General features: G+C 43.2%; 1 protein-coding gene across 3 annotated transcripts in view; it reads right to left on the bottom strand.

Annotated features, from left to right (window-relative positions):
• The window catches only part of NKAIN4 (sodium/potassium transporting ATPase interacting 4), an 82,659-nt gene that overhangs the window by 20,927 nt on the left and 47,324 nt on the right, over positions 1-14,408 (bottom strand). For all 3 annotated transcript variants that reach the window (XM_030533760.1, XM_030533763.1, XM_030533762.1), the window contains exon 4: positions 4,388-4,585. In XM_030533760.1, the coding sequence (XP_030389620.1) occupies positions 4,388-4,585 (198 nt within the window). The remainder of the gene's footprint in view (positions 1-4,387; positions 4,586-14,408) is intronic.

The following is a 14,408-nucleotide window of genomic DNA, read 5'->3' as shown; positions in this document are numbered from 1 at the left end:
ATAGCTATATCAACATTCAGAAACCCAGTTATGGTTACCTGGATAGCCACATATGGAGAGAGGACTGAGACCTAATTAAATATGGTCATGGATATGCTGATGCGTAAACAAAGGGTATAAAAACTGATGCATGGATGCTAACCAGTGGTTCATCAGAATGATGTAGTAAGCAACAGCCACCACTGTCATTATCACTTAGGGTGACATGCACTTACTGATCAATTCTGTCTTTGTTTTCATCAGTCCATGATGTTCTGAATATGTCAGCTTTGTGGATTGCTCTCTTCTTTATATCCCTTTATTTGCTCAGTATTTTTCACTTGTGGGTGAGCATGGTTCTTGATTAAAATTTTTAGGTCTACCTATGTATCCAACCAATCTCAAAATTCAGCCTGAATAAAATTTTCTTAAGTAGCCATTTGAGTGATGAACCTGTTATTTGTAAAAGTAGTAACTCAAATTGATCATCGACTACAAGGAGCAAGAGGAAAGACAAGGGAGGGTAGAATGCCCAATGAAGCTGGAAAACTAGAGCAGGTCCCACCCACCCCCCCTTTGCAAAGTTCTGCCCTGGGGGCACGAACTATTCAAAGCTACATTCAAACCCTCCCTTTCATTCTTGCTTGTGACAAGAGCAGCAGAGCACAGAGTCTGTCAAGTTCTCATCTCTTTTCTCCCTGAGACAGAAGTACTGTAGGTTTCATTTCTAGCTTGAGAGAGTCAGTTGATCATGTTTTCCCTCTCATAAATATGGGATAGGAGACGCAGGAGGGAAGAGGGGAAGACATTAATTTCTTGATCATTCTTGAGTTTCTGAAAAGCTCTTGCTGGATGGAGAAAAAGGGATTGTGATCAGATATCCAAAGAGACAACCCACAGCATTTGATTTCCTGACCTTTTTTGCTCTCAGGCTGCAATTATTATCAGTGAAAATGTAACACACGCCAACAGCAAAAACATGTCTTGACTTGCTTTCCACTGTAACATCTGCTGTCAACCTTTGCTTTGCCATTTTCTTGGGAACCTTCCAAGCTGTCATTTTGAATGAAAGCAGCAGACAGGCAGGCAGAAAATTCTCCCTGTTGGGGAGACATTTCCAACCTCCATCCCATGCCATGGACCTTTGGAAAAAGCCCATCCCTCCCCACTCCCAGAGCTGCCATATGGACAGACCAAAAGTAGGCCAGGTATTTAAAACAGAAAATGAACCTCCAACTGCTGCCTGGCAAGTTGGGGAGTTGTACAGTGGACATTTGCTAAATTGGAAAACAAAGCACCCTTTCTTTTTTTTTTTTGCAGATGACTAGGACAAATATTATTTCTGTGCATTTTTATGGGGTTGGTATGGCACCCTGACAATAAGTGAACTAACCTGCATATGCTAGTATACAGTCACTGCATAAGATGTATGTTTCCATTAAGCATCTCTCTCCACTATGTCCCATCACAATGTCCTTTGTTCTGGTATATTTCAGTGGGTTGGTTGGGATTAGAGGTATAGCCTCACTTTTCTTGTCACATAACTCAGTATTGGTTCTGTCATGATAGTATTTATGCCCTTTTCACTGTCAAAAGACATGGCTTCAAATCCTGACTAAATGACATTTGAAAAGGAGTCTGATGGATTCTTAAATCAGGCCCTAACAGATATTAGTACAGATCAAGAAACAATCACATCTCATCACAACTGACAGTCTTTGGCCTGGATGCTGACCTCATTCACTCCGGATAAAGTTGGAAGCAACCCCATTAACATTATGGAGTTCGCCCAGTAGAATTTGCCACAAGTGAGATCAGAATCAGGTCTTTAGTGTTTTTTTTCCCCCCCAACAGAGGCCCAGGACTGGAAGAGCTGGGTGACATAGTCAGGAACATAGTGTGTTAGCAGAGCTATGCAGGAATATTTCTATGGCACTCACTCACTCACTCTGGGTGAAATTCATCCCAAGTAAAGATGGGGTTTATGCAGAGCAGCTACACAGGGAATTTGACCTTTTTATCCTGTGAGCAGGGCTCAGGGCAGCTCCACAGCTGCTATTCCAGCCCACTGGTTTGCATGGAACATTTTTTTTTCATAATAAGGTCAAATTTAATGAGGGGGGAGGTGTTTTCTGGGATGAATCAACCTTCCCTCAGGGGGAGCACCCAGCAATGTTGCTGACCCTCAGTGCTGCTGAGGAATAATTATCTCCTAAGGATTGGACACGTGGTCACATTTATTTGTTAGTGAATATGAATTTCATATCACTGAAGCTGGAACAGATATTTCTAAAGCTGCTGAACAAACTCCACAAACACAGGAAAGGAGGCTTTGGGTCCCCCACCCCACTGCTGTGAGGTACTGAGCATTCATTCCCCTAGACACCTGACAGACAAGGAGGAAACAAGGTCAGAACCTTTGCTGCATCTCCCTATTCTTCAGTTCTTAGGGAGACATGATCAATAATACAAAAAAAAAAAAAATTACTTTCTGTTTTCAGCATTGAGGCCTGCAAAGCATTCTGGGAGGGGCAGCAGCCTATAATAAAATCTGTCTGAAAATGAGATAAAGAGAATAGCAAAACTATTGGCAAGGTTCAAAGAGTTTGGTCCTCAGAGACTAAACAGGGAAAGGACTAGCAATAGTTGGCTATTTTCAGGCAGGGCCTGATTGAAAAATGAAAAGCTCTTTAAGGTTTCCTTTCTGCTTTCTCTTCAAGGGAAATCCGTCTAATGTCCAGTAAGATTATATGAGAACTTCAGGATCCCCAGGAGATACAGGTCTGGGGCTTTAACATTCCACCTTTTCTACAGGAAAGGTATGTCCCTTTTACAGAAACTCACCATGTAAGTCAGGAAATCCCTAGCAGGAGCTGTAGGCACTTCTGCACACAGAGGTGCTTGAGCTTGTATCCCTGTTTCAGAGCCCAGGATGCAAAAAAGTAGGATAGGAATCCTCTAAGGTTTACGGAACGGGGGGAAACAACTTACAAATATTTGCCCCAAACCCATTAATTTCTTGCCCAGTCTCAATCAATCCATACCCTCTCTCCATCTGGCAAGCTGAGAACACCCACACTGAACCCATGCTCCCTTACGCATTTGCAAATCACTACATGAACTTACAGTGCCCTGTAAAAAATAGTTAAGTAGTATCAGTATACCTAGCTCAGAGGCAGGAGATGTAACCTTGCCTGCTGTGTTTTGTTGTGGCAACCTATCTTGGGGCCTCATGCCTAGGTTATCAAGATCCTATAAAACCAGAGCCAATCCTAAGCATAACATAGGTCCTGCCATTTGTCGACTGAGCCCTTCTTCTTAAATTGGCCCTGGGAGGACTTTGATGTTTCTTAAGTCAGCCAGAGGGAATGCTATTAAGTGAGGTATGACACTTCTGCTCCCTCAAGAGTTCAGCGTTCAGCCTCCAGAACACATCTATCATTGGCTGGCTTGGAAAGCAATGAACTAAGAAACAAAGCTTTGGTTTTCTTTATGGCAGTGCAGGGAACTACCATGTGAGCACTGGTCAGTAAAACATCCATGAATAACATTCAGCCTAACAGTCCTTCATAAAAAGGGCATATTCCCTTGAAATATACACTGTGTTTCGGCACGCATGAGGTTACATTTCTCAAGTCCTCCTTTCTCATGCATACAAGCCAATGTCAGGTGCAGCCAAACCTGTCATTTGAGGCAACCCAATGGATTAAAGCACAGTTCCCAGCTCTAGCAGAACCTGTATGCATTTAAAGCCACTCGACTAACAAAGCAAAGCAGATTAAATAGATGTGATGCAACTACAAAATGCATGAGCACCAGTGGAAATAAAGAGGACAATGGATCTTTTGTTTCAATTAATTTCACATGCAAATGAGAAACAATTAATTAATGGGGAACATTAAGGACAACACATTACTGCAGTATATTTTAAAAAATGCCCGTGAAAGACTCCAGTGAGGCAATGTTTGATGAAAACTTATTACAAATCACTGGTGTCAGCAGGAATAAAACATACTGCTTTCTGAATCTATCAAGAGTTGTTTTGTTTTCTGAAGGAGGATATTATCTTTGTGATCTCCCCCCCCCCAAATCCTTTATATCAGTTCACATTCACACATAACCTTCAAATATCACACAGCGACTATTGGAAATGCAAAAAGCTAGGTCTCTTTCCTTACCAAAATGTGTTTCCCTTCCCCAGTCATTGATTTGTTACTGTAGAGGTACATGTAGCTTGTTATGGTAGGTGCTAGGTTGCTGGTGTTGATTTCTATTTTTAAAAAATGGCTTGTAGATATTTAAAAAAGAACACAGAGTTAAAAAACCACCACTTCCTTTATGCTAGCCATTAGCTTCTGCTTGGATGGTTTTACTTTGTTGGAGACCAGACCCACTAGGAAGTACTCACCGCTACCAGAATCTGGACCGAGCTGTGCATGACCTCAATGTACCGATACTCTAGAGCACAGCCAATCACAGAGATGTAAGAATGGCTGTCCAATCCCTTTATGCCAGCCATGGAAGCCTCCTTCCTTACGCAGCCAGGACCATTTTCACTCCACCATGACTGATGCTGGGAGATATTAAAGGTCAAAAGTTCGCTGTCCTGGGGAGAACAAAAAAGATGCAAAAAATCTTCAGTTAGAGAGGAATTAACTCACTAGTCCAATTTAGGGGGAAGAGTTGCAAAAATGCTTAGTGTTGCCTTAAAAATTGTCCATTAAAAAAAAAATTGGCCACTAAAGTCAATGGGAGCCTTCCTAGGCTAGCGCTGACAGCTTCTGAAAAACCCACCCTCAGTGAGCGCTAAGAGGATCAAAAGGTGTTTAGAAGCATTTTTCAAACAAGCCGATAAATCTGAACTGGACTAAGGCCTATCAATGGGACACAGTTGTCATAACTCTCCTACTCAGATCTGAACCTTAGAGTTCAGAACATGAGAAGCTAGCATGAAACCTCCAAACTTAATTACCAGCTTGGATCTGATATCGCTGCCACCAGCCAGAAAAATTCCAGTGTCTGGCTCACTCTAGTCTCCCCAATACCTTCCCTGGGGAACCCCAAGACTCAGATGCCCTGAGTCTCACCACAAAGGGAAATAACCCACTTCCCTTCGCCCTCTTTACCTCCTCCCAGATTTCCCCGCCCTGGAGACCCTAGGATACTCCCTGCTTCAAGTTGTCATAACATTTTTTCCCAGATCTGGACCTTAGTGTCCAAAATATGGGTGTTAGCATGAAAACCTCCAAGCTTAGTTACCAGCTTGGATCTGGTAAAGCTGCCACCAGCCAGGAATTATACAGTGCCTAGCTCACTGTGGTCTCCCCAAAACCTTCCCTGAGGGACCCCCAGACTCAGATGCCTTGAGTCTTACAACAAAGGGCAATAACTCCCTCCCCTTGTTTCCTGGTTACTTCCTCCCAGGCTCCCCTCCCTGGACGACCCTAGGAGATTCCCTGCTTCCAGTCCTGGAAATACAAGTACCGAGAGAGCTAATCTCTCTCCTGCCCTCACCCAGAGGGTATACAAAGTCAGGCTTATTAAATCTAACACAAAGAGATTTTCCCCCTGACTTCTTCCTCCCACCAATTCCCTGGTGAGCTGCAGACTTAATTCCCTGGAGTCCCCACTAAAAAAAAACTCCAGCAGGTCTTAAAAAGAAGCTTTATATAAAAAAAAGAAAGAAAAAGACATTAAAAATAGTCTCTGTAATAAGATGATAATATACAGGGTCAATTGCTTAAGAAAAAAAAGTGAACAAACAGCCTTATCCAAAAAGAATACAATTCAAAACACTCCAGCAACTACACACATGTAAATACAAAAGAAAACAATATAAACCTATTGTCTTACTATTTTTGTACTTACAACTTGGAAACAGAAGATTAGAAAGCCAGGAGATAGAAAAATCACTCTCAGAGCCGAGAGGGTCAGACCCAAGACAAAGAACAAAGAACTCACACCCAAAACTTCCCTCCTCCCAGATTTGAAAAAGTCTTGTTTCCTGATTGGTCCTCTGGTCAGGTATTTTTTGTTACCCCTTTCCAGGTGAAAGAGACATTAACCCTTAGCTATCTGTTTATGACACAAGTCCTTGAAACACAAGTACCGAGAGATCAAATCTCTCTCTCCCCTCACCCAGAGGGTATGCAAAGTCAGGCTTAGTAAATCTAACACAAAGAGATTTTTCCTTCCCCCCTGTCTTCTTCCTCCCACCAATTCCCTGGTGAGCTGCAGACTCAATCCCCTTGAGCCCCCACTAAAAAAAAATCCAACAGGTCTTAAAAAGAAAACTTTATATAAAAAGAAAGAAAAAGACATAAAATTGGTCTCTGTATCAAGGTGACACTATACAGGGTTAATTGCTTAAAAGAAAAAAATGAATAAACAGCCTTATCCAAAAAGAATACAATTTAACACATTTCAGCAACTATACACATGTAAATACAAAAAAACAATATAAACCTATTGTCTTACTATCCTTGTACTTACAACTTGGAAACAGAAGATTAGAAAGCCTGGAGATTCCTGTGGTCACTCTCAGAGCCCAGAAAGAGAACAGACCAAGAACAAAGGACTCACACCCAAAACTTCCCTCCACCCAGATTTGAAAAAGTGTTGTTTCCTGATTGGTCCTCTGGACAGGTGTTGTTTGTTGCCCCTTTCCAGGTGAAAGAGACATTAACCCTTAGCTATCTGTTTATGACAACAGTGCTGCAACATTATGTCAATCAGTCTCACCCTAACATGATGATGTCTGGATGCAGTCATGAGCATAAGGTAGCTTCAATACACCATACTGCAGGGCCACAACAGAAAGACACTGTATATCTAGTGTGATGCCAATTTTTAAAAAGCAGTCCAGAGTTGATCCCAGCAATTACAGGCTGGTAAGTCTGACTTTGGTACCAGGACTACTGGTTGAAACTATAGTAAAGAACAAAATTGTCAGATACATAGAGGAACATAATTTGTTGGGGAAGAGTCAACATGGTTTTTGTAAAGGGAAATGCCTCACCAATCTACTAGAATTTTTTTGGGGGGTCAACAAGCATATGGACAAGGGGGATCCAGTAGATACAGTGTATTTAGATTTTCAGAAAGCCTTTTACAAGGTCTCTCACCAAAGGCTCTTAAGAAAAACAAGCTGTCATGGGATAAGAGGGAAGGTCCTGCCGTGGATTGGTAACTGGTTAAAAAGATAGGAAACAAAGGATAGGAATAAATGGTCAGTTTTCAGAGTGGAAAGAGGTAAATAGTGGCGTTCACCAGAGGTCTGTACTGGGCTCAGTCCTATTCAACGTATTCATATATAATCTGGAAAAAGAGGTAAACAGCAAGATGGCAAATTTGCAGATGATACAAAACTGCTCAAGATAGTTAAGTCCCAGGCAAACTGCGAAAGCTAAAAAAGGATCTCTCAAAATGTGTGACTGGGCAACAAAATGGCAGATGAAATTCAACATTGATAAATGCAAAGTAATGAACATTGAAATACATAATCCCAATTATACATATAAATGATGGGATCTAAATTAGCTGTTACCACTCAAGAAAGATCTTGAAGGCACTGTGGATATTTCTCTGAAAATATCCACTCAGTGTGCAGCAGAGATCAAAAAAGCTAACAGAATGTTGGGAATTGTTAAGAAAGGGACAAATAATAAGACAGAAAATCTCATATTGCCTCTATATAAATCCATGATACTCCCACATCTTGAATACTGTGTGCACATATGCTTGCCCCATCTCAAAAAATATATACTGGAATTGGAAAAGTTTCAGAAGAGGGCAACAAAAATGATTAGGGGTATGGAACAGTTTCTGTATAAGGAGAGATTACTAAGACTAGGACTTTTCTGCTTGGAAAAGAGAAGACTAAGGGGGATATGATTGAGGTCTATAAAATCCATGGCTGGTGTGGAGAAAATAAATAAGGAAGTGTTATTTTACTCCTTCTCATAACACAAGAACTAGGGGTCAGCAAATGAAATTAATAGGCAGCAGGCTTAAAACAAGCAAAAGGAAGTATTCTTTTCCCCCCACACAATGCCCAGTCCACCCGTGGAACTCCTTACCAGAGGATTTTGTGAAGACCAAGACTACAACAGGGTTCAAAAAAGAAAAAGAATTAGATAAATTCATAAAGAACAGGTCCATCAATGGCTTTTAGCCTGGATGGTGTCCCTAGCTTCTATTTGCCAGAAGCTGGGAATAGGCAACAGCGTACTGGTCACTTGATGATTACCTTTTCTGTTCATTCCCTCTGGGGCACCTGCATTGGCCACTGTCAGAAGACAGGATACTGGGATAGATGGACCTTTGGTCTGACCCAGCATGGCCATTCTTTTGTTCTTCGTGTGTGAAAAAAATAGATCATCCACACTAGCAATTAAACTGTTTCCAATGTTGGTTCAAGGGAAAAGTTCCTGACAATGGTTTATGCCAAGAGGTCATTTGCCACAGAAGCCACAGAAGGAGAATAAATATGGAGCACTGAGGCTACTCGCAGAATCATGTCTGAACATATCCACCTGGCAAGATTAGAATTAGGATCTACGGCTGGAGTAATAATGAAAAACATTTTTGAACTAAAACTTTAATTTCCTCTTTGCCTCTAATTGTAAATGTATCTAATAAATTCCCCTCCCATCTCCATCTCAGTATTCAGATTTATTGCATTTCTGGTTCTTCTATTGACCTTAGTCACTATCAACCTCTTGGGTCAAATTACTCTGACAAACTGACCTACTATCAACCTCTTGGGTCAAATTACTCTGATGAACTGACCTCCACTGTGATCGATAGCTTTGTAATTAACACTCGCCCAAGAACTCCACATCATCTCTGTCTCACAAGCTACCTTTTACTTTGCTTCCCAAAGCTTCGCTGGTTCAGTGCACTAAAGCTTGCAGTTCTGGGTGTCACATGGTGAAACACAGCATGGGTAGTCCAAGGGTTTGACAGGCAATGAGGAGGTAGCACTTCCAACAATAACAAATCCCCCTTCCTTTGGGAAAAATGATACCTGAGTAACTTGGAATCACAGCTGCAACTGCTGGGATATTGCTTTGGGGCTTCTAGCTTAAATTTCCCTACAACTGATGAAAGACAAATTTAGCATTGTGGGGAGAGCAGGGGATGAAAAGAATAGTAGCAATATTTTGTGTGGAAGTGCTAAGTGCCCAGTGCCACTGGGACCCCAACCAACCTTGCATGTCTCTTTGATGTAGACTCAACAATACCTTTTGGCTCTAGCAGCAGATAGGAGAGGGGTGGAAGGATTTATATGTGCCTGTCCTAGAATCTAAATACCTCTTCACTATAGGAATAAACACAGAATTTACAATGTAAGTCCAACAATAACTACAGGGCTTCTTGTACTTTCCTCTAAAGCATCTGGTACTGGCTGCTCTCATTTAAGATACTGGACTGGATGGATGTAAGTGTGCAAGACTCAACCCTGCAGCGCCTCCTGCTGGTTGTCTCTGGGAATTAGCTCTCCAGCCTCCAGAGCGCCCTCTGCAGGCCAGTGTCCCACTGCCGCTGGGCCCTCACATCCCTCTCTGGACTCTAGAGCCCCATTATCTGGGGTGCTTCCCCCTGACAGTACACCCTTCAGTCTCAGGGTCTCCCCTCCCTGGGGAACCCCCACCCCCTATCCCTCCCTCATCTCAGTCATAGGCCATTGCCAGTCACCAACTGCCCCCACACCCTGAGGCAGAATGCAGTATAAGCCACTCATCCTAGGCAAGGTTGGGTCTTGACCTGCTGCCTTTCTCTGCAACCCAGTGCCTCTATGGGGTCTTGGATAAGGCCCTGGAGCTCCCCAGCCTCACCTCACTCTAGGCACCCTGAGCTAGCCCTTCCCTCCCTCTCTCTGAAGGCAGAGAGAAACTGACTGCTCCCCAATCCACTTCCCTCTTGGGGAAGTAGGCACAGCTGGGCTACGCCCCAATCAGCCCAGGTTTTAAGCCCTTCCAGGCAGAAGCGGGTGAGCACCCGCTACAATGGGCCATTGGTCCTAGACTGAGACAGGGGATGGGGTGGGGGAAATAGCAAAAATCAGAGTCTGGATCCAGGCACATCCCAAGTAGGAAACTAGGCTGGCAAGTGGAGCTGATCTGAACTCAGTTAATTCTTAACCAAGCCAGATTTTGATAGGCTACCTGACATAGACTTTAATTTTCCTAAGCTGGAGCTCACGTATAGCATTAATTCCTAGTTCCCAAGTCCTGAGAAGCCAACTGCCCAAGTATGAATCCTATGTAGACTAGCCTGCAAGCCCACAACAAGCTGGCGCTCAGTAACATGTTTTGTGGCAGTTATTAAGTGTTCTGGGAAGCACATCTTGGGAGCTATGAACAATGAAGTTAGAAAAAGACAGCTGCCAAATTCCTGACATGAGCACAGCAAAAGATGGGATGTGCTTTGCAGGGGACGGAGGAGGGTGCGAAGCTGTGGTGTGCAACCCATGCCGAAGCAGCCCCAATATTAAAGGAAAGACAACAGAGAAAACTCCATTAACAGTGTAGAGCTTACACAGAATCCTCTGCATTTTGGAAGAGAGGGGGAATAATCAGATCGCCAGCTGTGGGGTAACAAAGCTAATGTAAGGTGCTGGGTGCCACAGGTTCTGTGCTGAGGAATACCTGGAGAGAAGCTTCTAGTGACCAATTTCCCTCCCCTGCAGCCTCTGGAAGCTGCCGGATTTTGGCGGGAAAGTCACTGGCTCTCTCCAACAGAAGTGTTGCTCCCTCACAGATTGCACACAAATTCTCCCCCTCCTTAGAGTCATGCCGTTTTTCCTCAGGCTTGCTGTTCCCTGCACTCGCCTCCTATCTTATACAGTCCCCAGGACACACGATTATGCCCCGTACAAGTTCTCCCTTCAGTGAGAGCCGGCCAGCCTGCCCAAGCCGCTACTGTACTGTACAGTACAGTACAGTGCTTCCCTTCAACCCTCTTCTTCCCCGACCCCATGAGTCCGTGGGCAGATCCACCAGCTGGAAAAGGCAAAACCACGCTCCAGACAAGGACTCAGCTCCAGCTCTGCTCAGGTCTTCCCTTTATTACCACAGATACAAAGCGATTCAAAACAGCCTCACTGCCCCACTGGGTCTTATCTCCGGGGCGTCACTCTCCCCCCATTCTCCAGCTGAGTCTGCCCCCAGCTGGCACCTGCTCCCTGCAGAGGTCTCCATCAGCCTTTTGCCTGACTGATGTGAAGAGCCCCTTCCAGTTCCATCCCCGGATTCCACAGAGGGTAGACTGCCTCTACAGAGAGCTGGCAAGAGAAAAAACAATGGGACAGCTTTCCTCCCCTTTGGAAATCCTCACAGAGACAGCTCTTGCTTCCCTCTGCTGCAGGAGATGGACTTGTAGTCACCAGACATCAGCAAGCCTCATTTTGAGCTGAGCCTAGATAAGCTGCAGAACAGATGTCAGATATGGCAAGGAATTAGGCAGGTAGAAGAATGCTAAATACAAAGCCAAAGTGCTCAGTGCTATGGCATACAAATAGCCTCAGCTGCAAGCCCAAGCAGAGTTTATGCTATCAGAAAGCAGAAACAACAGTGCCAAAGTTGAGCGGTTCCTAGAGAGACACCCGCCCCCCTCCCTCCTGCCCAGTTTTTAAGAGTTGCGTGGAAAAACGTGTTTGCAGGTTCAAGTGGAGCAGGCAGTCACTCCCACATACAAATGATCAGCCTAACTGACCATTATGCTTGCACATACTGTGATTGAGAGTGGCCTTGCGTAAGCAGATGCGAGTGACGTTTTGCACACATCATTCTGAAAAGGTGATGAGGCATTTTGCCAAGGGTGTTTTGGGGTAAGGGACAGGAATGGAGGTGTCGTTTCTCAGCACACTGAGATCAGTGCCATTTTCTACTAGTGTCCCTGGCAGTCACTCTTTGAGGGACACCAGCAGAGACCAAGCATAGTAAAAGGGCATTCCAGGCAAATGTATTATTGACCTCTGTTTGCTAAGCTTTAGTTGGGAGGCCAGGGGAAGAATCTCTGGACTCCTACTGCAGTCTGCTAACATTTTGTTTTCCTTATTGCAATGCTAAAAAAACCAAAAGGGGCAGTTAATTAGTGTTCTATGAAAATCACAAAAGCAGCTCATTAAAAACAGGACAAAAGAATAGGAATCAGGAAATGATATCAGAAACAGAGACAAAAATATTCCGTGAAGCATTTGCAATTTTCCTTAAAACGCACAAGAAAAGGTGACTAGAAGTGGGAGATGCATTGGGAAATACTTATCAGTTTCCAATTAATTCAGTGAGGAACAGAGATCGGTATATCTCTACACTCCCTTCATTTCTTGACAGGGGGCTATTTAAAGGGTTACTGCTACCTCCTTAGCCTTCAATCTGAAAAGAAATATGAGAGAAGTGGTGAGACAAGCTCCCTCTCAAGAGCATGCTGAAGGCCAGCCAAGCTCACATTTCAATTTAAACTGTCGCTGTACCTTGTTGATGCCTATTTGCGATTCTCCAGCACTGTGGTGGTGCTGTGGGGAGGAAAAAACCCTAAAATCTAATACAGTATGAGAGTTTTTCCTGTTACATCTCCGACACCTTTATATTAGAAGCAATTCCCCACCCCTAGCACCCACAGAATCAGCTTTGGAAAGGCTAGCCCTATGAGGCTTAAAGATCATCAGAGACCCCTGTGTTTCTTCATTCACTAGCTGCCTCCTGAAGCCTGCTCCCCCTTTCATTCATTTTCAGGCAAGGCAGCAGTAATGACTCTCAAAGCAAGTTCAGTCCAGCCACGCAAGCCCTCAGAGCTTGATGGCAGAATAATTTTGCATCTTTTAAGTTGGAAAAATTTATTATCAAAAAGGGAAACAATAATTCTTATCTCCTAGCAGTGCATGCTAAGTGCCTGCATCTCACTGAGGTAGCAAGGGAATTACTTTTTATCATTGTTTGTCTGTTCACAATGCTGAAGTACTTAAAGGCCAAGTAATGGATTTCTATTCACTGAACTCAGGAAGAGGAATGGGGGGAGTAATTATTATCAACAGTGCATTTCCTTTCACCTCGATCTGATAACATTTGCTCAGGTACCATAGCTATCCCAGAGAAGCTCTACCTATTTTCTTCTTGAATGCAAATAACTCCCATGATGGCTAACTAAAATTATGCTCCTAGAAGTGACTGGAACAGTGTTGGTAGAGAGTTAAGGCCGAGCATCAGGCCTGGGTCGGAAAATTAAAAAATCACCATTCCATGATGAACAGTTTCCAGATGAAAAGAATGAACAGAGGCAGGTTTAAAGGTGACACCCAGACACAAACTGTCTCTCAAAAATGTTTCAGTGTCCTGAGTGTATGATGAATAATCAATGTGGCAGCTGAATAGACAGAGACATGTACATTTTAGCAGCCTTATTTTAATTATTAATTTAGATTGGCATTTCCCACTAACCTAAAAAGTGTGCTTGTGTAAATGAGCTGTGTCTTCACACTTAGTAAGTGGATCTAGAGAAGTTTATTGTGATATTTGGATCTGTATCCAAGATACCACGGTGATGCAAGTATTATAAATAGCTAGCTAGACGGATGCATAGACAGAAAGAAGAGGGAGAATGTGAAAAGTCAGGAGGAAGAGAAGCAGCAGTCTGGAAGTGGAATCTCAGAAGTTGCACCAATTGCAATGATATAGAGCAGCTGTACAAAGTGCTCAGAGAAGCAGTATGTCACCATGATACTACAAGCGTGCTCCGAACAGTGAGCAGAGACAGCCAGGAGTCTGCACCAAACCTGCTAGGAAGCACATCAACGTCACATTGCTGAAGATGAAAAGCAACATTTCAGGTCTAGGTCTTCCATGTTTCTTGTCTGGTCATAAAAAAACTGGCACAGCTGGACCTGCTTTCCAAAGACCTTTCAAAAGATCATTGCAAGGTAGCAGGAAATGCTTTATTAGACCTTTGTCTGCCAATCCATTTGTCTGCTGTCCACCTAATGAAGTTCTGGCAGACAATATTTCATTCCTTTTATTCTATGAAGGAAAGATATCAAAATATGAAAAATGACAAGGTGTAAAAAATAATCACAACTGTCAGACTGATTTTCTTGTTCAAGGAATAAGGAACCAATATAAAGTACTCAGAAGAGGAAAGAATTTTCCTTTTGGACAAAAATAACTCAGCTTGATATGGTGTCAGATGAGTCTTGGAGAAAGGAAATGAAGAAGGTTCAGTTTAACTCCAGATGCAACATCTAGGTCAAGATATTTGGAACTGTCTGTATGCTTTTGCACACACGGTTATGGCCATCATGCACCCATTCACTAATCACATGCCCAAATGACTGGTTAAATGCATGTTTATTGCTACTGCACATGCAAATTAGGTAAAAATATGCACTAATTTTTGCATGTGCAATTATGCTTATAGTTTTGGAAATCTGG

Source organism: Gopherus evgoodei, chromosome 14 (genome assembly GCF_007399415.2).
Source record: "Gopherus evgoodei ecotype Sinaloan lineage chromosome 14, rGopEvg1_v1.p, whole genome shotgun sequence".
Lineage (NCBI taxonomy): Eukaryota > Metazoa > Chordata > Testudines > Testudinidae > Gopherus > Gopherus evgoodei.
Note: the sequence above shows the minus strand (reverse complement) of the source record. Positions and strands in the feature narration are given on the sequence as shown.